The sequence below is a fragment of the Orbicella franksi genome, chromosome 13, assembly GCF_964199315.1.
Source record: "Orbicella franksi chromosome 13, jaOrbFran1.1, whole genome shotgun sequence".
Taxonomy (NCBI): domain Eukaryota; kingdom Metazoa; phylum Cnidaria; class Anthozoa; order Scleractinia; family Merulinidae; genus Orbicella; species Orbicella franksi.
Window position 1 is genome coordinate 14,393,758 of NC_138157.1, and position 23,021 is coordinate 14,416,778.

At 42.0% G+C, this 23,021-nt stretch overlaps 2 protein-coding genes across 2 annotated transcripts; both read right to left on the minus strand.

Annotated features, from left to right (window-relative positions):
* Nucleotides 1-11,775: 11,775 nt before the first annotated feature.
* On the minus strand, nucleotides 11,776-16,952 carry LOC145465305 (dual specificity protein phosphatase 3-like). The gene is made up of 2 exons (XM_081449080.1): nucleotides 15,401-16,952; nucleotides 11,776-12,491 (listed from the first exon to the last, which is right to left on the minus strand). The coding sequence occupies exons 1-2, from the start codon at nucleotides 15,577-15,579 to the stop codon at nucleotides 12,059-12,061; spliced, it is 612 nt and encodes a 203-aa protein (XP_081305206.1). The 5' UTR covers nucleotides 15,580-16,952; the 3' UTR covers nucleotides 11,776-12,058.
* Nucleotides 16,953-17,053: 101 nt separating this feature from the next.
* On the minus strand, nucleotides 17,054-22,083 carry LOC145465304 (transmembrane protein 143-like). Its single transcript, XM_081449079.1, has 4 exons — nucleotides 21,703-22,083; nucleotides 19,191-19,986; nucleotides 18,263-18,433; nucleotides 17,054-17,851 (listed from the first exon to the last, which is right to left on the minus strand). The coding sequence occupies exons 1-4, from the start codon at nucleotides 22,036-22,038 to the stop codon at nucleotides 17,649-17,651; spliced, it is 1,506 nt and encodes a 501-aa protein (XP_081305205.1). The 5' UTR covers nucleotides 22,039-22,083; the 3' UTR covers nucleotides 17,054-17,648.
* Nucleotides 22,084-23,021: the final 938 nt, after the last annotated feature.

Below are 23,021 nucleotides of genomic sequence, written 5' to 3' on the forward strand. Positions count from 1 at the left end.
AGGGCATATAATTAGTTTACTCTATTTTGCCCTTTCAACTTCTTTTTCACTGCACTTGTTTTGTTAACAATATTGTATTCATGCCGCCAAGTGGAAAAAGTTAAAAAAGAAATTAAAGTAAATTAATTCAGAGATAAAATAGAAAGATAAATTTTGTCGCCCAAGGAAACAATACGAAGGCAAAGGTTTGACTCGAGTCCAGACCTCTAGATCCATCCACAACATCACCCGTTCTATTTTGTTTTCTGTTGTTCTCATTGACTGTTACTACTCTACAACACGGGAGCAGCGAATTCCAGGCACACGTTTCTCTGCAAGGGTAGTGCTTGCTCTCAGCAAGGCGATGTCACTTTTTATATGTTCAGCGGATGCTTAGTGTAACGTCAGGTTCACAGCGACTGTTGAAAGGCTGAATTGTCACTTGCTAGACAACTTGTCGCGATGAGACTAGCGTGTTTGGGAGATGCTTTACTAATCGAATAAAGCCAGAGATCACGGAAAATCAGCTGTGATTGACGGTGATTTAATTGACGATAATCGAACGTAAACTGAAATATAATGTAATGAATAAACTAATTACTAGATAATAGAAGATTACAAGATGACAAGAGTCACGAAACAATAATAGCAAACATTCCAATCATAACTGCGATATGACAATACTTCCAGTCAAACTTCTAGTAAAGATACAATTAAAATAATCAGTGATCCCAAGCAGATACGCATACTGCTAACTGTTCTAATACAATAAATGACAACACTCTAAAACTTGAAAGCAATAAAATTGTACGATGTGATAAAAACGTGCTTGCGTGAGCGCCACTGAAAACGATGTGGGAATTTACTAGCAAGGAAAGGACTTAACTGAATTACCAGAGATTCTTATAGGACAGTTGCTAAATAGAAACCTAAGCTAGGGGGAGTGTGAACTATAAAGATCTATCGCTAAAAACAAGATGAAATAAAAACTTTGAAAACTGGGGCTCTGCCACGTGTTGGACTTAGTACAATAGGCTGTTGTATAAAAAAACCGAGACTAAAGGTACTTAAGGTTAAAAAACGTCAAAACTTGAAACTTATACTAAAAAGCAAGCATAGAAAATAATTTGTACTTACACATTGGTTCCCGCTTGCACTCTAAATAGTCAAGGGTAGCTTAGAACTTAATTTACTTGAAGACACGTACTGTGCACGCACGATAACTGAAACTTGAACTACTGGCGGGAATATGCCGCTAACACTATCTATATACGTCCACGTGTAAAAAACGGATGACGTCATTGCTAAGCAACAAATTGGCGAATCAGAAAGAGTTAAGATTACTCACTTAATTAGAGAAGCCTCGATATAGTGTTCATTACACTTAGTATCTGAGCAACTTTTGACCTCAAACTGACTGATGAATAGGAATTTCGATCCCATTAAAAAGCGATACAGTAAAATTAAACGCCAAAGCTTAGAGGTTTGTCTGTACTCGGAGAAATTGAGGAAACACATCGCTCTGAATTGATTTCTCACTTTCCTCTGTACACGAGGAAGCGTGGCCGAGTGGTGACTGTTTGCATGCTGTTCTTGTAATCTGCTTGAGATCCCGGAGTTTAAGCTCCCGTTGCTGATGCCACTCAGCTATGACTGAGTTCAGCTCCTCGGCCACACCATGTATATAGCTACATGTAATTGGCTCAGCACCATCTTGGCCAGCCTCTTAGTTATTTATGCTCCTTTACCTAACCCCGACGACAACAAGTAACGGGCAAACCCGACTATCCAATCACGTGGCCGGCGCTGATAAAACGAAGTCTGTATCCTGCATGATGAAACATACTGTCATCAGTTTGTTTTCACTTTTATTTTAAGATAAGCAAATACATGTAATGACAAATTCAACGTTTACAGAAGACCGTCAGAAATAACAAACAAATTTGCGTCAAGTATTTTAAGTTCGTATTTGATTAAATTCTGTTTGTGAGTCTTTTTTCTTGCCGTCTCCTCTTTTGATAGAGTCATATTTCACCTTGGAAATAAAGGAAGTAAGAAAGATCAACGTTAGTGTATATTCACTATTTCTCCAGCAGCAATGCAAGTGGAAAGAAAAGGCTAGGAACTGCTCCTCTTGATAACGCCCGAAAAAGCAGTCTTCGCTTACCGTTCGCGAAATAAAAGTTGACATTGTTTTCAAGTAATGTTCAAACTTTATTGTTACGCTAAAATCTCAGGTGCGGAAATTTTGTTTCAGTGGCATTTTAAAACTAAACCCAAAGTAACGACTGTTGATCTACCGCAACAAATGCGGTTAATTATAAATGAACCAATCAGAACTGAAAGTTATATAGATAGTGCCGAGCGCGTAAAGTCGGGATTGCATTGTACGCAAGCTACCCGTTTGCGTCTCTGATACGCAATACTTTTAGTATATTTTAAAAAGTTTTTTAAACGATTTCTGGAGAAGCAGTTACTTAGCGTCCATATCTTCCTCTTAATTTTTTTTCCAGGAAACATATCTGTCAGAAATTGGGGCGACAATTTGGATCGGCGAACAGCACATATATATGTGTTATTTACCGGCTGGGAGGTCCGTATAGTGAAAATCTAAGCAAGTAAATAACTTATTTATTTTTTTCCTCTCTCTTAAATTACATTTATAATTATTGAGCTTTCCCACCCACACATCGCACGAGCGTTACCGTGACCGTGGTCTGAGATAGGAAAATCCGGACCGCACTATATAAGAACCAATCAGATTGCAGGATTTATTACCGTGTTCTCCTAGAAAAATATTTGCCGAAATATTTCGAAATATTCCAAAGTATTCAAGGACAGTCTACAGGTGTTTTTCACGTTTTGGGTTCCCCTTGACAGAATGCTCTAGGATTCTAGAGTCCACAATCAAGTTGAATGCCCTTAAATACTCCAGGTTACTTCATAGATGGCGTGAGCCTTGAATACTCTAGGTTTCTACGGTGTTATGATCGCTTATTTGATATTAGACGGGGATAGAATACTTAACGCTATTAGTTCGCTTTGGCTCAGTGTGTAAACAACGGAATTGCTTTCATGGTAATCTATAATGATTACATTAATGCTGTATACTTTTAAGGTTTCTAAATAGCTTTGTGTTCTTTGAAGTTTTCTTTATTTATTTTCTTTATTCTTTCTTGACGATGCCATTTTTATCACTGGAACTGCCATTACCATCCTTTGAACGAACTTTGGTGAGGGTCAGAGTTTATAGACACTAGAGGAGAGCTAAAGTTTGACTTTCATTGAAAATGTCTCACTTCAGACAGCCACACTGAAGGCGACACCTTGTCCTCATGTCTTTGCCATTGTGGTTGCCACAGGCAAAGAACTTCCTAAGACGTTTGCAGAATGTGAGGCTGTTTTTGTTTCTGCAACCTACAAGGAAAACATGCATGAATCGTGAAACACCGACAAGGCGGGATTGTCTCTCGAACGCTTATAAACAAGACACAATCGAACCTCTGTGGATAGGCAACACAGAGGTAAAGGAGATAAAGTCTACATGCGAGCTAACTGGCCGAACAGGCTGGCACATATCTCCACCGGTTTCTATCAGAGCATGAAGCGACTGGGAGTATTTCTACTCTCCCATTGATGGGATGCTGTAATCCATCACAGCATTCCAGTAGTCTCGTGTAGTGTTATTTCCCCCATGTTCCGTTCCAAGTGGAAATGGAGAAAGGCCTCGAGATTTTGGCAAATCAGCCATATAATTTTAACCAAACCTCACGCTATTACAGTTTAAGAGTAAATACCATTGAACCTATAGTTAGGGACAGATTACACCTCATAAGACACGACTAGGGATTCCGATATGGCGGGCGAGATAGCACGCGCGGCACGCTAGGTGAGCTCGAAATACGCGATGTTTGACAGGATATATTTAGTATATTTATCTGAAAGCAGAAGGAAAAACGTCAGAGTCTGTACAATAAAATAAGTGATTCGTTTGCCTTGGATTTTAAAAGGTTCGTACACAAACTCAGTAATAATAGTAGTAGCACGAAGTTTTCGTTGCCAGTGAAGTTGCCAGTTGCAAGCGGTTGCAACCGCTGGAATTCGTGTTCCAACTCTTGGATTGCTTTTTCAGCGTCAAGGTTCTTGTTCTGATTCTTCACGCGACCTATCTCAAGGCTAATCTTGTGTTGCAATAGGACTTGGTCATTCACGAGAGCTCTGAAGGCGGGCGCTGGATCACACCGAATGACAGCGTTAGGCCCATCAAGGGGTCGCAGGCCGACGCATAATTGGATTAACCCATCGCGTAAGGTCCCATGCTTCTCGTCTACCACGAGGAGGGTCGAAGTATAGGAGGTAACGCACTCTCGGAGCACCAAAATAAGTTGGCGAGACTGCTTCAGGATATCGGCTGCGAAGGAGACACCCACTGCTGCTGGAGGATCAGAAGTTGACTGTTCTATAACAGCGTGGGGGACGTGGCGAAGTGCAGCGCAAGGATGACAACCAAGAGAAACGCGCTCTATGGCCTTGTCTAGGTCAAGGGCGTAAAAGTAGCGGCTGACAACTTTCTTAAGCTGGAGACACGATGGATGAGACAACCTGAGGTGTAGGGCGGTTAGTAAACCATCTAAGACCTGTCTGGGCACTACGATACAATCACGCGAAGGAGCCAAAGGCTCAGTCTTTTTCACGACTAAGAGGCCATCACTGGAGATAGAGGCGACAGACAAGTACCTTTTCACGTCCTTAATGTTAGTAAGCTTCTTGGACGGACGAGTCCCTTGTATTAGGTGGGCATGCGTTCGACGTAAGTCCGCGCACTCAGATTGGATAGACAACCAAGTTTTTCGACTTGTGAAAGGGAGGTTCTTCTGACCAGATAGGACGTCCTGGGCAGATAGGTGTCGGACGACAGATTCCTCAGCTTGGGTGATGAGTTTGCATACCTGACAAGAAGGGTCAAAGCAGTCCGGTGCATTGCGGCTTGCAAAGTCGGAAGGTAGGATCGCAGCACCGACAACATGTCTCACGTTGGCTTGGAAGCGGCTGACAGTTGACAAATAAGTCGACACTCGCGGGCTAGCAGAAAACTCTCCCCTGCACATTTTCTCGAAGGCCTGGACACAAGGCTTACTGTCGGTGAGCACGCAGGCCTTGTGTTTAGATTGTATTAAGTAGGGGCTAAAGTGTTTTGTTGCAACACCAATCGTAAGTGCTTCCACTTCGCATCGTAACCAGGATAATTGGTGACTACGCAACTTTGCACTAAAGAAACCAGCGAGGGCTAGCTTGTCACCCCGCGAGATGTAGAGAGTGGCGGCGATGCCGGGTCTCTTGACAGCAGCGTCGGTCACGATCCATAACTGGTCATCTGGCTTCGGGAGAGTAATTCTTTGGCTAGACGCCACGGCAGCTTGAGCAGACTTGAAGGCTTCAGTAAGATGTTCGGACCAGACAATGTCATCCTGGGACTGTTTCCCGGCTACAGCCTCGTCAAGGGGGGCCAATAGAGCAGAACAATGTGGAACAACACGAGCAAGGACCTTGACCGCACCGATAAAGGACTTCATGGCGCCAACTTTATTGGGAGGACTGCAGGAGGACAGTGTTGAGACGCGATGAGGGCTGGCGCGAAGAGTGCCTTGGGACCAAGTCCAACCCAAGATGGAAGTAGTTTTGGGGTTGATGATGGTCTTCGACGCCGAAAGGTGCAGGCTAGCTTTAAGGAGAACTTGGAGAACAGAAGACCAATTTCGGAGCAGCTCGTCTGGGCTGTCGCCCCCACAATACAGATCATCTGCTATCTTGGCTACGATACCAGCCTGGAGGAGGTCACCCAAGACGCGACACGTGAGCTCTTCAAGTGCGGTTTCCGAGCCAGGTATACCCATGGCCGACCGGGCATAGACGCGTACGCCCCGGAATGGGGTAGCGACTCCGCAGTACTTCATGGACTCACGGGCGAGAGGGATCTGATAGAAGGCTCTGGTTAGGTCTGAGACGATGATGTGTCTCCACTGGGCTATGCAGCGTAGGGTAGAATCCACGTCCGGGAGCAGGGAAGGCTGGGGTTTGCTATAACGACCTACGTCTGCGAAGTCAGTGACGAGACGAAAGCCACCCGACGACTTTTTGACCAGGAACGACGGGTGAAGATACTCGACAGAAACATCAATGTCTTCGGGGCGACGGAACACGCCAAGATTTTCTAATTCATCGACCTTCTGCTGGAGCTCGACAAGTTTATCGCGACCGTACAGGGGGAGGCGACCTTTACGCTGAGGAGGCTCTACCGGGCCCATATTCACTTTTGCCTGAAGGGGACCAAAGGCGCCATTGTAGCCGGTAATTGCTGGATCAAACACGGAGTCATACTGGACCAAAAGGTTACGGAACTTGGTTGTGATGTCTGGAGGGAGGAGGTTGTCGGGGTCTAGTGCCACACCCTGGGAGTACTTTGACTCTGAAACTGGGACTGAACACACCTTGTGGTACGGAAGGTTGTCAACTGAGTTGGAAGACTGATCTTGAGTAGACGGACAGAAGACAGGGTTGACCTGGCAAAAGTGTTCATTTCGTTTCAGGACACAAGGCCTATCTGAGAGGTTAGGAATACGCACTCTACCAGCGACGCTTGTGATGAGACAGGGAGGCGGCCACATGTCGACGACTTTGGCCGAACGGGCGTTAGTGGCGTCAAATCGAGGCTCTAGAGCGTACTCAGCATCAGGTAAGGAATCTTCCGGGAGAACTATTTCTATAAAGTCGCCAGGCCAGACAGTGGTAGAAGAAGAGGGTGCACGCAGCACTTGTGCACGGCGGACAGCATTGTGAGTCGGAGGATGGTTGACAGATCCGTAGGTGAAGATGGTACCATCCCCAAGGACGACCTGGCGTTTGGCAGGACGAATGGTTATGTCATTCGCTTCCATGAAGGGAGTACCAGCCAAGACATCTACGTCCAGATTCTCCACAATAAGACCTTCAAATTGAAACGAATGACTCCCACGGGTGAGGCTCAGGCGAGTTTCCCCCAGGACTTTCAAAGGAGAGGAGCCATCCGCTTGATGAGCTGACTGTGAACTGTGCCAAATCCCTGCACCGAGCCTCTGTACAGCGGAGAGCCTGATCATGTTACCTGTGGCGCCGCTGTCAATGATGACTCTAGCCTGATGATGGCCGAAAAACGTGTCAATGTACGGGGACTGACGAACGAGGACCCTCCTGGATGCATCAGACGTAAATGACAAAAGGTCTAACTCAACGCTGTCGTCATCCAGGATTGAAACAATCTGACGAGCTTTCAGGAGGTACAAACGGTCCTGTTCAGGAAGGAACCCACATTCGCTTAAAAAGTGGCTGTGAGAAGCGCGGCCAGCTTGTTTACAGAGGGGGCATTCTTTCGCCTTTTGAGCGGAGCGTCCCGGGAACCTCGCAGACGACTTACTGTAGGTCGGCGTACCCCTCCGAAAAGAGGACTTCTGAGTGGCAAATGAGGCTCCTGTACGCATGACTTTTGTGTCTTCAGCAGAACGGATTTCATCAAGGAGTGAGTCCAGCGCCTGGGAGATCTCAGGCTTTAAGGACGCCAAAGTACGAGACCGAAGTTCAGTTCCATATCGTTGTTTAACAAGTTTAGGTAAAGGAGGGTTAATCAATCTCAGCCACATTAAAATAACAAAATTCTCTAACGTCGGTGACAATTCCTCTTCCTCCTCAAGAACAGAACCGTGGTGGAGCAGGGTGTGAGGTTTAATTAAACTGTCCTCCACAAAAGCCATAAGACGCTGGAAAAGATCTTCCGGGCGCTCATCGAGGTTCAAATGAATGTCATCCAGGTCTAAAAAGTGACCCCCAGTAGTCTGGAATCCGAAATGAAGTCTAATTGTCTGCCATATGTCCCCAATACAAGTAGAATTCTTGACAATCGTATTACGAGAGATAATTGGGCAATAATTTGCAATCTGGCCTAGCATGAGTTCGAGCATGTTTACCTTTTGGGTAGCAGGACGCCTTCGAGCAGCTGGAACCGACTCCCCATCATCAGTGTAACCGCGTAACGGGCTCGCCCTAGTCTTTTTCAGCCACGACGACCCTTCGCCCAAAAATGGCGCGAAATTGGCGTCCAGAGACAAGGTGTAGAGAAGATTTTGTTTCCAACTCTCGAAGGAGGTTAAAGTTTCGTTCTTTGAGAGGCACCACTGCTTGGGGGCTCTGTTAGAAGACATCGCAGCTTACGGAACAAGATGATATCGACAACCGACTCTTGGCTGCTCGGGAATCCCGACGAATCTGTCGATAAAGTGCGTTGGATCTGACGGGAACGTGACGATTCGAATCTTTATCGCTGCCACCACGCCAGTAGTCTAAATGGACACACACTAGGCCCCGACGAACTGTAAGCTTTATCTTTAATGCAAGCGAAATCTCCCCGTAACGAGAACTAGATACAACCAAGATGGCGGACGAATGAAGACTGATCGCGCGGGCTTTTATAATACAATGAACGCCGCTGACCCACCGACTACAGCGGAGTGCCACTGGACAACCAGCCTACTGGCGTTCGCCTAACATGCTTTATTTTCTGTTGATCAAATTATGGATGTTTCCCTTATTGAGGTCAAATTAAAAGCAAATAAAACAACTTAAATGCTGTTATTACCTCGAGCTCTACGAAACATATCATCAAAGGCGTCCTCCATCTCACCTGGAAAACACAACGGTACATTCTAAACGTCAGTGAGCTGGGCCGACCTCAGGCCGAGCCGTTTAAAGATCCAGGCCGTTATAGTTAATCCAAAACAGTGAAATTTTCAAGGGCCCCAAGGAAACATGTTACCCCCTGGGAGGTCTTCCTTAGTAGGGACTATCGAGGAAGCGACCGGGCGAAAGAAAAACGAGCGGGGTCAGGGAGAGAACAAAGAAAAGGATTTTACTTCGATCGTCCCCACCTACTGGAACAGACTACTTGAGAGTTAGAAAAACAGAACGGAATGTTTCGGAGAAGTTGAAAGGTGTAGACACGCTTGCCTATGGACAGTTTGCACTGGATGTTTTCTGAGCATTCCCCACCGTTCTTCCTAACTTGTACTCGCGTTTCCATTTAATACATAGATTATGAGCACAAGATTTCTAGCCACTGCACTCTAATGGATGATAGTGTGCGAGTAGCTCAGACTACAGTATTTGCATTAATATAATAGTTGAATTTTACGAATTAATAATTAGATTATGAGCTCGAGATTTCTATCGCTTGATAGTTGACACGGGTACAGCCCGAGTCAGCTATATAGAAGTCGAGAGCAGGCAATCTCACTGTTTTAGTATAAATCTACTAGTCGTTCAAACATTTATCTTAATCCTCTCCTCAGACACTTCGTAAACGCAAAGAAGCGGCCACCATTTTGTTACCAACCATACCCTGTTAGGCTACTTATTTTCTAAAAAAAACTGTTTATTTAGAATACAATAGCCCGGATCATTTCAACGGAAGCTACTAAAATTTTAGTTCGCGCCTTTATGACGTCGCACCCAGATTACTGTAACTCACTGCTCTCTGAAGTGCCACAATATCAACTGAACCGCCTACAAAAAATTCTTAATGCTGCAGCAAGACTTGTATGCCTAGTGCCTAAATTTGATCAAATCACCCCCTTACTTAATTGACCTTCACTGGCTACCTGTTGAGTTCCGGATAAAGTTTAAGGTTTTAATATTTGTGTTCAAGGCGTTAAACGGTATGGCTCCTCGTTATATCTCAGATCTTATTAGGAAAAAGTCATCTCCTCGAAGCGTTCTGCGATCTAACGATCTCACGTTGTTAGTTATGCCTCGAACGAAATGTAAGACATTGGGTGATCGGGTATTTGCCTATGCTGGGCCATCAATGTGGAACAAGCTTCCAAAGCCCATTCAGATGGCGCCAAACATTTACTCTTTTAAAAAACAGCTAAAAACGTATTTGTTCAGAGAAGCCTCTAACATTCAGTGATAAATTTCATAACTTTTTATCTATTTTTTTATTTGTAATGCTACTTTTTATATTTTAAATTTTTATAAATATGTATATTTTATATTTTAAAATGAAAAGCGCTCATGAATATTTATATAATTAGCGCTATATAAATTTAATTATTATTATTATTATTATAAAAGAAAAACAAAAAGACCCATTCTTTTTGTTCTTGTACAATCTAATAACAATTTGTTCAGGACGAAAGACTACTTCTTAAAATACAATTAATGCATGTCTTCCAGTGAGTTTATTTGTTTCATGTGCGCTTTTTCCAACGGTAGTTTTAGCTCTGTCGCTAAGTAACCATTCGGTCGTGATGGGATATGTGCTAGCAGGGATAGAAGAAATAGCGCTATGGCGAGGATGTTAAGCTGCAATTGAAGATTTTTCACCGTTATTCCTTTTTCGCGGCTGATTCTGCATAACACTGCTTAAAAGTTGACGGAAATACATCTGTTGTAAATTGATTGTGGAGCTTTTTAAAGTTCCTACGTTGTTTAAACTCTCTGTTACTCTTTAGATCGAATTTTCTCATATTTTAAAGATCGTGGAACGCTCAAAAATATACAATGAAACATTTTTATTTCAACCTAAGTAAACTTAACTGTGAACCATAACTGCATTAATTTTACATTGTTACAGTTGTTACTGAATGCTGAAAGCTAAAGATGTCCCAGCTTTATGAAAACCGACATCTATATCTAGGCATGTATTCAGTTACCGTTAGGAACTGTGATAAAGTATCTAAAACTTGCTAAGCGACATGGTTTACTGACAGGAAACCAGGCAACAGGAGGCTACCCGGAGTAGGCTGGTCCAGTCTTGACCTAGCTAAACTGAACAGACTTCTTACATAAGATAGTTTACGTACAATACTATACTTACCGCCGACATCTGAAGTGCCCTCTTTGAGAACGTCCTTTGCGGGCACTGCTTCTCCGAGCCGCATAATCATTAACAAAATCACGAACAGCAAGAAACTTTTGAAACTAACCACTGCCGCTGTCTTCATCTTGTAAGTTAACAATCCACTCTTCAACTGAGTAAAGAGTGTGACTTGTTGTCACTTCTAACAGTCAGCATTCTTTTTGAATGACATGTTTGTTTATGGCTTGTGCAAGCGGTGTCGGTTTATTGTTTTCATGTGTTAGCGACTGCATATCACTAAGACTCTAGAAGACTTGAGAATCGGATAGTAAATAGCTATAGACGTCTAGGCATCGAAGGGAGACGAAGCGGAATTAAGTCACTCAAAACCCACCCAAATTCGATCGAGTGCTTTCTAATTGTGGGGAGGAACCGGTCGGGTGACCATTGAATAGTGGGAAGGGTTTTTCCGTTTTTTTTCCAAAATCAGCAAACCATCGAAAGTGATTATTATTCAGTTTCCCTCGATAAGAGGACTGCAGAAATGGACAAATGGTAAGGAAATTAAAGACCATTACAGCCGTGCTGTAAAAACTGGGAAAGAGGAGCGCGTTAAATGGTTCCAAGGTATCTGATAAATCCAATGTTTAAGGCAGCTTGTATCTCGGCTGCTGAGTATTCTTAAATACATCACGACTTTTGCTGTCATATTTACTCGGGTTTATACAAAGACTGAGGTGACATTATTTAAAAATAAGGGATAAGTTAAAAACGTTGTGCGTTTTATCACTGCGTTTTGTGAAACAGCTATCATATAACGGGCATGGACAGTGTATATAAGGCGTATAACACGACCATGATTTCGCGAAACATTGCTTGCTGTGTATTTTATAGCACCAGGAACCTGATGTAGACACTAGAAAACATATTTTATTCTGGTTTAACAAAAAATATACATTTTAAGAAGAACTGATTATCTAGTTTTCGAGCTCACGATAAATTAAACCTTTACCAAACCAACGGTACAATATTTACGATCTGCGCAGTATTGGTTTGGTTTTTCAAGTAAATGCAACCAAAAAATTATTCCTTAGGATAGAAATTTCTCCATAGTATTTACTATTAACGTATGCGTTTCATTGCCTGTAATTTTGTTTCTTAATCGTCCTACTTCGAAGAAGCAATTTCCACAAGCTACGCTCTTCCGAACTTGTAAGAATAATCTATCAACTGTTGAAGAAACCCCTGATTGGGTGAAATTTCACGCTTGCTCCGCACAAGCCTCACTGCATCTTTAAGTGTCATTTCCTGATCCCTCACTAAATACGCCAACACAAGCGAGGCTGACCGACTCACGCCTTCTTTACAGTGAACGAGTATCTTGCCGTTGAGCTTTCCAGTTTTCTTTGTTCCAACTGCTTTCCCGATGAAATCGCATGCTTCGTCAAAATAACGGTCGAGTTTGAATGTGAACATGTCCATGGCAGGAACACCGTGGTAGATAATTCCTGATTCATTGTAGTAATCTGGACCTGTGTGGACGTGATAGAGTGTTTTCCCATGTGCTGCATTTAGGACGTGAGTGATACCAAGGCCTTGTAGCTGTCCCTCGTCCATGGCAAAAGAACTGGAAAGAGATTTTTAATAGAAAGTAATTAGGATCAAACAGTCTCTATATGGTCTTGCACATAGCTTGTAACTGAACAGGATCCGGCTGGAAGGGCCTGACCGCAGATGGAAGGGCCGAGAAGGAACTGGCTGAGAGCGAAGTGGCCGACGGGGGATGGGCTGAGCCTGAACATAAGCTTCCTCAAACATGGACTGTTCACAGCCCTCTATTTTCTCGTACTTTCATTCGATCGTTGAACGCGTGGAGTGATAATCGCGAGAGAACTGGACGCCAGCGCAAAATGGGAGACTTGACAGGGTAGGGGGGTTGCTGGCTTTTTCCTTTCGCGGGTTAATTAATAGAGAGGCTGTGAACAGTCTACTTCAAACACGACTCATGGAAGCGAAACGTCGAAGACGGGGCGGGGCTACGTGAGGGGGAGCGTCCAACCCCTACCGTTAACCAAGTCATATTCAGGGTCAGCTTTTATCCAGTAATGCGGTAGGGGGGGGGTGGGGGGAGGGGGGTGTGGCCGGTTGGGCGGGGAGACACGTTGGTTAGTTAAAAACATCATTTTTGCTTCTTTCAAAAATGCTTAATTAGTTTACCTCCTTCTGCAGGCTGTAGGCTGTTTCTACATGAAAACAATTTGTCAGTTGTACCCGGAAATGGGCTCCTGTGTCGCGTTTTATATATTTTATGACACGAAGAAAGGTTTGAAATTTGTCACGCAAAGCGGTCATAAAATCTGTCGTCATTGCCAGTCTTCAGAATTCACCACTCGCGTGACATTCCTGGGTTGTCACGCAAAGGTACATGTTCTTTCAGGGCTGACTTGAGAATACCTCGGTCTGCATTTTGTACCTAGTCTGCAGTCTGCATTTAGTATGCCTCCCTACCCTTTCCCCGTTTACACCTGCAATACATGCTAGGTCTCAGTTTACAGTCTGCACTTTGCACTACAGTAAACACCCGCATATAAGAACACCTGATTTCGGGATTTAGGCTGATCTAGTTCTTGTTTATTGGGTGCTTAGTGAGAAATCAGCCTGAAGATGTTCTTATTGTGTTCTTGAACTTTGTTTCAGAAATACTACACATAACATGTTATGAGAGGTTTAGTTAGTATAATATTATAAATAAATAAGTAAGTAAGTAAATAGATCAGTAAATCAATAAATAAAATAAAAATCTGTCAGCTGGTACACTAGTTAACATTAATGAGTAGAAATGTAACATTAGTTTCAACATTTTTTCTCATTTCGACACCCTCTCCCTTATTATATAAGAACATGTTTTATTGATCAGGCTGAACTGGTTCTTATATGTATGGTGCTTTATGGACCAAATTTCAGCCTGATGTTCTTAATCCATTTGGTCTTACATGCGGGTGTTTACTGTAACTGAAAACTGTCTGTAGCTTTATATAGATCTAGGGCTGAAAAGGTTAAAGCAGCTTTAAAATCTCGAAAATCTGGATAAAATATATCTCTCCTTCATCATCTAAGCCAATATTAAGAGTACTTGTCTTAGTATTAGCTCAGATATTTGAGGTCTTTTAACAGTGGCAGGTGCCCTGCCCCAAAGTTTGTCATAGAAATCATTAGTGACAGCATGTCGCAGCACGTCTCCCGAGTTCCATCAGATCTGCACTGTAAACAAGTCTGGCCCCAATCTTGTTCCCAGAGTCTTCGTTCCCCTTGATCAGCGGTTGGAAAACGAGAGCTCTGGGAGCAATCATTTTGAAATAACCGAATTCTGGTGATTCTGCCCATCCGTTTTCACTGCGCAGTCTGCATCTATGGCGCATGCCTGAAATGGTTGCTCCCAGAGCTTGTTTTCTGACCGCCGGTCTAGGGGAACAAAGACTCTGGGAACGAGATTGGTCTGAAGAAGAAGCGCCTCTACTATAGCACTTCCCTAGTTAGGCTAAAGGAGCCCTCGATAGTTTTATAATTAACATCATATGTTAAGGTAATTCCTCTGAAATAAAAGTGACAATAGATTTTTGTTCAAACTTTGTCCACGAAGTATTTGGCACATGATAACTTCAATTTTGAAATAAAAAAGGGGGGTGCCCATGCTCATTAAGGAGCAGTGAGGGATTGGAAATGCCCCATTTTGGCATTATTTAATGCTTATTATAAGAACGCATTCCCAGTAATTGTAAAATCTTTGTGAACCCAGACTCATAAGAACACGCATTAAACTACAGTCAATACATTGTGTCAGACACAAATAAACATTTTAAGTTTGATTCAGGCAGAAAGCTAAATCCTTGATTAAAAATTTGAACCAAATTTCTTGATGTGGTTACCGACTGCAAAATAGAAAAGACCACAGTGTATCTGCTATTTTTCTTATTTATTCAATTTTCAGCAATAGAAATTAGATCAGTCTTTTCTCACGCAAAGCTTATGATTAGTTAATTACAATGACTGGAAAAAAAATTGGGGTGCCCATGCTCGTTGGTGAGCTAGAGCCATTTTTCAACTGACAGAGTTCAATATTAAGGCAAATCCGTCCTGTTTTCAATATGCGCGTGCACGAGCGCGCGCTAATGACGCCATAAATTATGCGCAGTAAGGATGCGCAATGCAAATGTGAGGAATGACGTTAAATACTTTAAAAATTCCCTAATCCTTTGACTAGTGCTCCGGTGGTCGAGTGGTGACGAGGATCGCTCCTCACGCGGGCGACCCAGGATCGCCCCCACCAGAGAACCCCCACTCGTCTTGAAGAATACATGACGTGGTCCGTCGTGTATTCTTTAACAATTTGCAACTTGTGTTTTCTTCTCTTTTCACCTTCCAAAAAATTTGTAGTGCCTAGGAGAAGCGTTGACCCTGTCGCAATTTCGTATGTTAGCTTAAGTAAGCCAAGACTTATCCGTTCCGTACAGTGTCTAAACTTAATGTTGTACTTACGCTTCGCCAATCAAAATTCCATCAAACACTTCGTTGTAAGCATCAGAAGGCATCATAAAAAGTCCACCAGCAGGGTCAGTTATTACGTAATTTAAGTCCTCAACGCTGGTTTTACCAGAGCTTGAAGAGACTGAAGAATCCTCCGCCATTTTGTTTTTGATACCATTCTTGAAATGCATTCTGGGCCAATATATATATTGAACATGGCGGCATCACGGCTTCCTTGTGGAAGGGAAAGATAGCAATTTTAACTGGTCATCTTCACTGCTTTGAAAGAACTGTTTCGCTGTTATTATGTTATTATGCTTCAGTCGTACCCAAATATATTGTCGCACTATGTGGTCTTAACAGCGTCAACAAGGAGTTTTAGAGTGGATGGAATTTTGTGATGGAAAATTCAACCCAGAGAGGAAGCAAGAAGGTTGTTGGAATTGATGTGGTGGAGTTAGCTGTGACTTGCTCTGCAGCTGCACTAATTGTGGTGGCAGTTGGTCTTCTCTTGTTCTACTTCTGTACAACTCCCAGTCAAAGAGAGAGATATTGCAGAAGGTGTGCAAAAACACGTCACAGCATAGAACAGATCCAAACAACTCCGACCAACTAAAAGCAGTGACTAATATTTTAGGGTTTCCCTTAACTGCCCAAAAAGTGAGGGTTCAAAAATCCAAGATGAGGATACTGGCGAAGTACCTTGGGCATATAACAGGCTGCTTTTTCGAAATTAAAATTTAATATTTGTAATTTTGATAAATCTATTTACATGTAGGTGCTCAAAGGAAATTTCAAATTGCTGTATATATAATTAAGTATGAAGACAAGAAGCCCAAACAGTTTCTTTATGTGAGAAGTGAACTGTGAACACTGAGTCTGTAACACATTGGATGTAATACCTCCTTTGTTGAGTTTCATGGAAAGGATTCATTTTGGTAATCCCTGTATACTGTGCACTGTATTTATTCTTTCACCAAGCCTATTTGTCTTCCTTGACCTTTTTGCATCATTTACCGGTACTGTTGAAGCTGAGGTACCTTTGTTATGCTTAATAAAAGGTGCTTGTTTTGATGTCAGTAACAGAGTGGCAATAAGAAATCCTGACTTTTCTACTGTAATGAAATGTCGCTCATCAACCCCATTACGAGCATATTTTGTTGTTCAGTTCTGCTTCCTGTCTTTGACACACAACATTAGGCTGTATCATGCTGAATGACACAGAAGTTGTCTGGCAGAGAGAGGGCCAGTACTGGACTGGAGCGTATGGTGCTCATATAGACACAAGTCTTGTTCCTTCACAGAGGATCAAGTAAGCGAGTTTATGGTCTGTGGATACCATAGCTGCATAGGGCGCGTGGGTAGGTTGGGTTGGCAGAAGGTAGTGGGGATGTGCAAACACTCTTGTGACCATGTGAGGAGACACTCTCCCATTCATGAATTCTTCTGTCTTGCACCTGCACTCACTTAATGTGGCAAATCTTTCTGATAAATCTTTCAACCCAGCACCCTCCAGAAGAAAGACATTCCCTTCTGTGAGCATGTCCCTCCATTCATGTTTCTCCATCATATTCAGTAGTGCACTCACAGAATATTGCAGTGCAGAACTCTAATCTTGGAATACGTAGTTACATATAACCACAAAATACAATGTCAGTAAATTGCTAGTTCAAAGGTGAAAGTTTATTCTCGTAACTTTGATAGAAAATGCTAAAAGACAATGTTACTCCAAAGTATTTCTTTGTCATAAAACTATTAAATATTCCTCTTTTGAAAAGTCTTTCTGAAATATATTACACAAGAACAATGATATGGGGGATAATGCAACAGCCGTGCCCCAATGGGTGCCATGATACAGTTCAATTAAACTTAAGATGCATGCTCCCATTAACTGTAATCTTAACTCACAAATGGGCAAGGTATCCAATGACTAATTAACAAATTGACTTCAGTTTTTCATGCATCTGTCCTGTTATTGATCATGAATTTTGGCATAACATTGTCAAAGTAGCTGTGGATCCACCTTGACAATGTTATGACAAAGTTCATGGTCAATAACAGGCCAGACACAAAAAACTGACACCAATTTGTTTTTGTCCTAGTACAATATTGCACTTTCTTGCTTGCTTTTTGTTTGAGACCATGGAACAAAATCCTAAAGGAGAGGATGCATGGCAGCTACCCATCAAAACATCTACAATGTTCTACTCTCTTGATAAAAGTACAACTTGACTTCTTTCTCTAAAAACAATATTCCAAGTCAGTCCCATGTCATTTTCTTCTGCTCCAATTCTTCTCTCTGCTTGTCTTGTACTTGTGCTATTTCTTCTTCAGATGTTACCTCTGTTAGTTCCACATCAAGCTCTTCAGTTCTTTCGGTTGCTAGTTTTAGTGATTCTTTTGGACTTGGTAGTTTCACGAATGCATCAAAAATGGGCAGCACGCTGAATATTTCTTGATCACCTGGGTCACAAAAGGAAACTCAACTTACTTATTGGGAAGAAAATTAACTAAAGGTGTTTCTCTTATCATGCCAAAATATGAAAAATCTTAGAGCAGTGAATGTACAATTATCAGGCCCCAGTTGTTCAAAGGGTGGACAACACTATCCACTGGATAAATCATTATAGAGTGGATAATTGTTAACAAAACAAACCACACTATACACTGGATAGTGATTTATCCTGTGGATAGCTTTATCCATCCTTTGGACAACTGGGGCAAGAACTTTAGAATGACTGTAACCTCATCAAGGTCAGAGATGTGAGAATTACATGAACTTCACTGTGACAGTCACACTTCTCCAGACCTTCAAATCTCTTTAAAAACCACTTATCTTTCTCTAGAAATATGTAAGAACTGGTTTTTACTTACCTTTTTGTTTTGTTACAACAAGATCAAAGTTCTCAAGTTGTTTTATAGCTTCTGTTGGGTCATATTTCAGTGTCACTTGAAATTTGGTGCTCATCCAGTCCTCTACACGATGTTTCAGTTCACTTACTGTCATCCCTTCACTTTTGTGTGATCCAGTACCATGGATGCCACCTAACAGAAATAATAACAAAACTTCCAGTGATCAGGATGTAACATTGTAGTTAAATATGTACAACGAAAAAATTAGTAAGAATTATTTAACAAAAACAGTTCTGTGTGTTTTGAATGTCACTGTAACATGCGAACTCTGAGGTTCAAACCCCAACTAAAAATGAATATTGCACTTTCTGCAGCCATCAATAATCATTATGATAATAAACAAACCCCTGAAAAAAGGAAACAAAATGGATCACAATCTACTGATCACAACCCACAGACATGACCTGTTGTACTGCTGTTACCTGAGAGGTTTGTCAAAAGGATTGATACCAGCAAACACATGTAGCACTTGTAACCACTGATGGACTGGTCGGTACTATTTGCATTTTGCTATTTAAATATACAGCAAAAGAAGGTTTTGATCTTTATTTTTTTGGGCTACATGGGCAAGTAAAAGAGCGTAAACTAGCAGCTTATGGTCTCTATCCTTCGACCTATTAGACATGGGTGACCCTACCAGGGGAAAATGAAGTGTCCTGTTTCTTTTTGTAATTTGAGATTACAAAATTGGTGCGAAACAAACTTGCTAGACGGGCAATGATGTGGTGAAAACATTGCTTGACTTATGTAAAGGATGAAACTTTGGTAAGCTGGAACTAAACAAAACACATGACCATAAATTGACCAAGAGGCTATAAATCTTGCACTGAACACAAATCATTTAATAAACAAAATACCTTGGCTAACCCTAACCCAAAGTGACATGTACCTGATAATGGCTGTAAGTTTGAAGATGCCTGAAGAAAGCTGTAGGCTAGGAGAGTCACCTTAAACACCTCATCTTCAGCTCTGTCAGCTAGCAAAGTTAGCAAAGCCCGATTGTTTGCAATGGACTTAAAATAGAGGGTTTGTGACAAACGGACAAGGTATGAATTCCTCTTATTCTTGTACATGTTCCATGCTCTTAGAGCCACAACACCAGCCACAGAAATAGCAATATACATCCATGAGATTTTGTAGTCTGCCAGGAAAGAAACAAGCTTGATCACCACACCTGTAGCACCAACTGCCAATGTTCCTGCCAGGATTCGTTGATCAAATTGTGTCATCCTTATCTTTCCTTCAGGAAGTAAATGTTCCAAGTTGGCACATCGAATATCCTTGAATGACTTGAGCATGAGTTTGGTCTGTTTCTTGGCACGAATTGCTATGACCACTCTCTTGTACCTCTCGGTTTTTATTGGTTGTTTAAACCAACGAGTTATGCCAGCTGCAATCCTGGAATACCATGTACCTGTATCACTGGGCTCAAATTCCTTTCCAACAACCCACACTCTAAGAACATCATACTTTTTTGGGTCGACACTGACAAGCACTCCATCTCCAGCATCATGCTCTTTTAGAGCTTCATGTACGTCTTCAACAGGAAGCTCATAGAAATGAGCCTTGTCTAGGACGTTTGACAACTTTTCAAGCAACCAGAATTCATTATCTAGTCTTTCTTTCTTTGAGGTTTTCTGGAGAGTCAACGTCTCTTTGTCTGGGTTCAGTGGATCATAGAGGGCCTACCAAAAGATGGAGAAGGGGAAAAGAAATAAGTAGCCACTGGTTGTCGATGACAGCCATAGCTGGCAAAGTTAGTATGTTTCAAGTTCCAGAAAATATCTACACACTCCCCCCACTCCCACCATGGGGTTACCAAAAAACACTGAGCTCTGGTCCATGGACCCCCACTATGGATCGGGTTCATGAACTCCTCCAAGATCTGTCATCAAAAAGTAAATTTGGTTCAGTAAATTTGGTTACAGTGTCCCCAATTAGCACATTAGTGCTAAATACACCGACACTTAAATAAAGTGATTATTATTATTATTATTATTCAACAACAGGGTGATGTATGACTTGTTCTACTTATGAATTTTACACATGAATTAAATTCTGATACTTATTTTTCTTTTTTAAGACACCTCAGTCTTCCATACCTGCACCATACTGAAGGAAATGGGAATGTGTATTTGAATATACCTTGCATCTGAGTCCAAGTTTGTTAAATTTGCAAAGTGTAACACTCAAAATTTCACTGACACAAGACTAGTGGTCTAGTGGGCTTACTGGTCTATCTAGACAACCAGTAACAATGTGAATTCTTTATTTATCATTTTTATTTTGTTTCTGGGGTGGTCTATAGGGCAGTCTGTAAGGTAGTATATGAACCGGTTTGTACAGTAGTCCATGGGCCCAGTCTGTACTGGGGGTCCACGGACTGGGGGAGGGATATTGCCAAAGGCCAGATGCTGGCTACATGTAATTTCACTGTTTAAAAAAGAATTTAAATCCAGCTGAAATTTCAAACAAAAGCTTGGATAAACTTTGAAGCAGCCAAAGTCTGAAAATCCAGCTGGGCTTGTTGAGTCAGCTTAGTGTTTTCTTAGTTACATCATGCAGGAGGTTAGCCTGCAAACAGGCTCCCAGGAAGGGCAGAAAAAATTCAGCAAGCAAAGTGACCTGTTTAGCGCAATATAAGGAATTCCATGAGCGAAGTGAATCTGTCGGCTAGCTCACAGTAAACCCAACCAGGAGCCTGTTTGCAGGCTAGCTGGAGGTCAGTGTTTTTGGTTCCTGCTCCATGGAAGGTTTTTGGTCTGAACCACCCCACCCTTCTGGAATTTCCACTTGAAGCTAATCATACTTTTTCTGGCATTTGAGACCCCCATTGCCTGATTTCAAACTGTTAAGGACTAGGTACGAGTCCGTAAATTATGAGATTAGCAGCTATTGATCCACATAGTCATAAAGTGCAGACCAAGCTTAATTACAAAATCTCCAAGTTTGGTGCAAATAGACCCAATAGTAAGCAAGATACAGCCATTTGAAAATGTCAAAATTTACAAAGAAATGTTTGTTAATTTTGACATTTTTAAATGTCTGTTTCTCAGTCAAAACTAGCCTGATTAACATCAAACTTGGGGATTTTGTGAATCTCGGTGTGCTCTTTCTGACTATCTGGATCAATAGCTGCTTGTGCCATAATTTACAGACTCGTACCTAGTCCTTTTTGGTTTGAAATCAGGCAATTCGCCACCCCTTCACAATACCCACTGACCTGTCATGACCCATGTTGGGCATGCCCATTTTCTGGAACTGTACCGTGTAAAAATTATGGTGAATTGCATCTTTTTTTTTTCTAGCCAGGCCAGAACTTAAAAATTTAATGAATGTTTGACATGGGCATACACCACATTAAATCCTTCAGTCTTCCCAATTAGTTGCAAGATCCTTACCTTCAACTCCCCCAAAACCCCATGAAAAGTTCCAGCTAGGGCTTTCTCCAGATGTACTGCAAGGTCTTGAAAGTAATGTCTGTCCTTTGTGTTCACTAGGTTCTCATCTTCCACCATTCGTCTTATAAGTGCTTTTCTGGTCATAGGAACAAATTTCCGAGGGACGTAGTACTCAGATCTTCCAGGCGTTCCTTGCTCTGCCGCATTTCCGGTCTTCGAGCCAAACAGGGAAGACCATTTGAGGAAAGAAGAGGAAGACGCACTTCTTAAAGTCTTTACATACATCGAAGTCCATTTTGGGATTAAAAAAATAGATTTTCCCTTGCTGGAAAACATTGATTTGCCGCAAGCTAGGCCTACCGAAAGACGAAAGATAGCGAGAACGAGTGAAGTCTTGAAAAGAAGGACTGGGCATCAGATGTCATCTAATGTTTAACGGAGTGTCGCCTCAGGACAGTTTTTTAGCGCGAAGTATTTCGAAATGTTTTTCCTCGTGCGATCTGCTAAAAAGACGTGAGCCTTTTTAGTTACGCGTTGGTCCGTTTAGTTAATCGTGAAGTGTGAAGATTTGGCTGTCAAACATGACTTCATGAAAACATTTTAACTTGGTAACACCGGGAGGGCCTCTGCAGCTCCATGCCAGCCTAGTACTGAGAGCCGTGGTTTACACATAAAATATTTCATGAGAACAAGGGATGTTTTTGGAGCTTTGTAAGGGAATCGTAGGTAGAAATGGTATCTTTACTATTAACGGTAACTTTTCGTGAAAATTTTAGAGAACAATTGCATTATTTATCGGGCTTCTGGAATCAGAGGACAAAAGCAAAAATTTCAGTGGATTTCCCGGGCGGTGTCTGGAGCTGAGCGGCCGGCTATACAGAGCCTAGTTTCTAGCGTATTTATAACCTGGCGATGTTAATTTCCACTCCATCAGAAAGCGCCTGGCGGCTAAAATCTGGGCAAAGGGATTTTTAATAATTAAATAATTAAACGTTTTGTTGTAAGGGCGGAAGATCCAAGAATGTTTCGCACGAAAGCGAATTTCATTTTTTGCAGGGAGTGCATTGTTTAATTTACGTGAAGAAATCGTTCAGACTGCTCTAAAATAATCCTTTGTTAGGAGTAATGCTTTGTTTTTTCGTGGAAACCATGAATATATTTGAGTTTTTGCCAGATGCGGGTAACACCTGTCACGCTCACGTTGTGAAGGACGCGCAACAAGTGGGCGATATGTCGGAGACGTACGTTGACATTCAGCCACCGCCGAATGGAAAGTAAATATGAGAACACGAAAATATTTAACTGTCTATCGTTGTTAG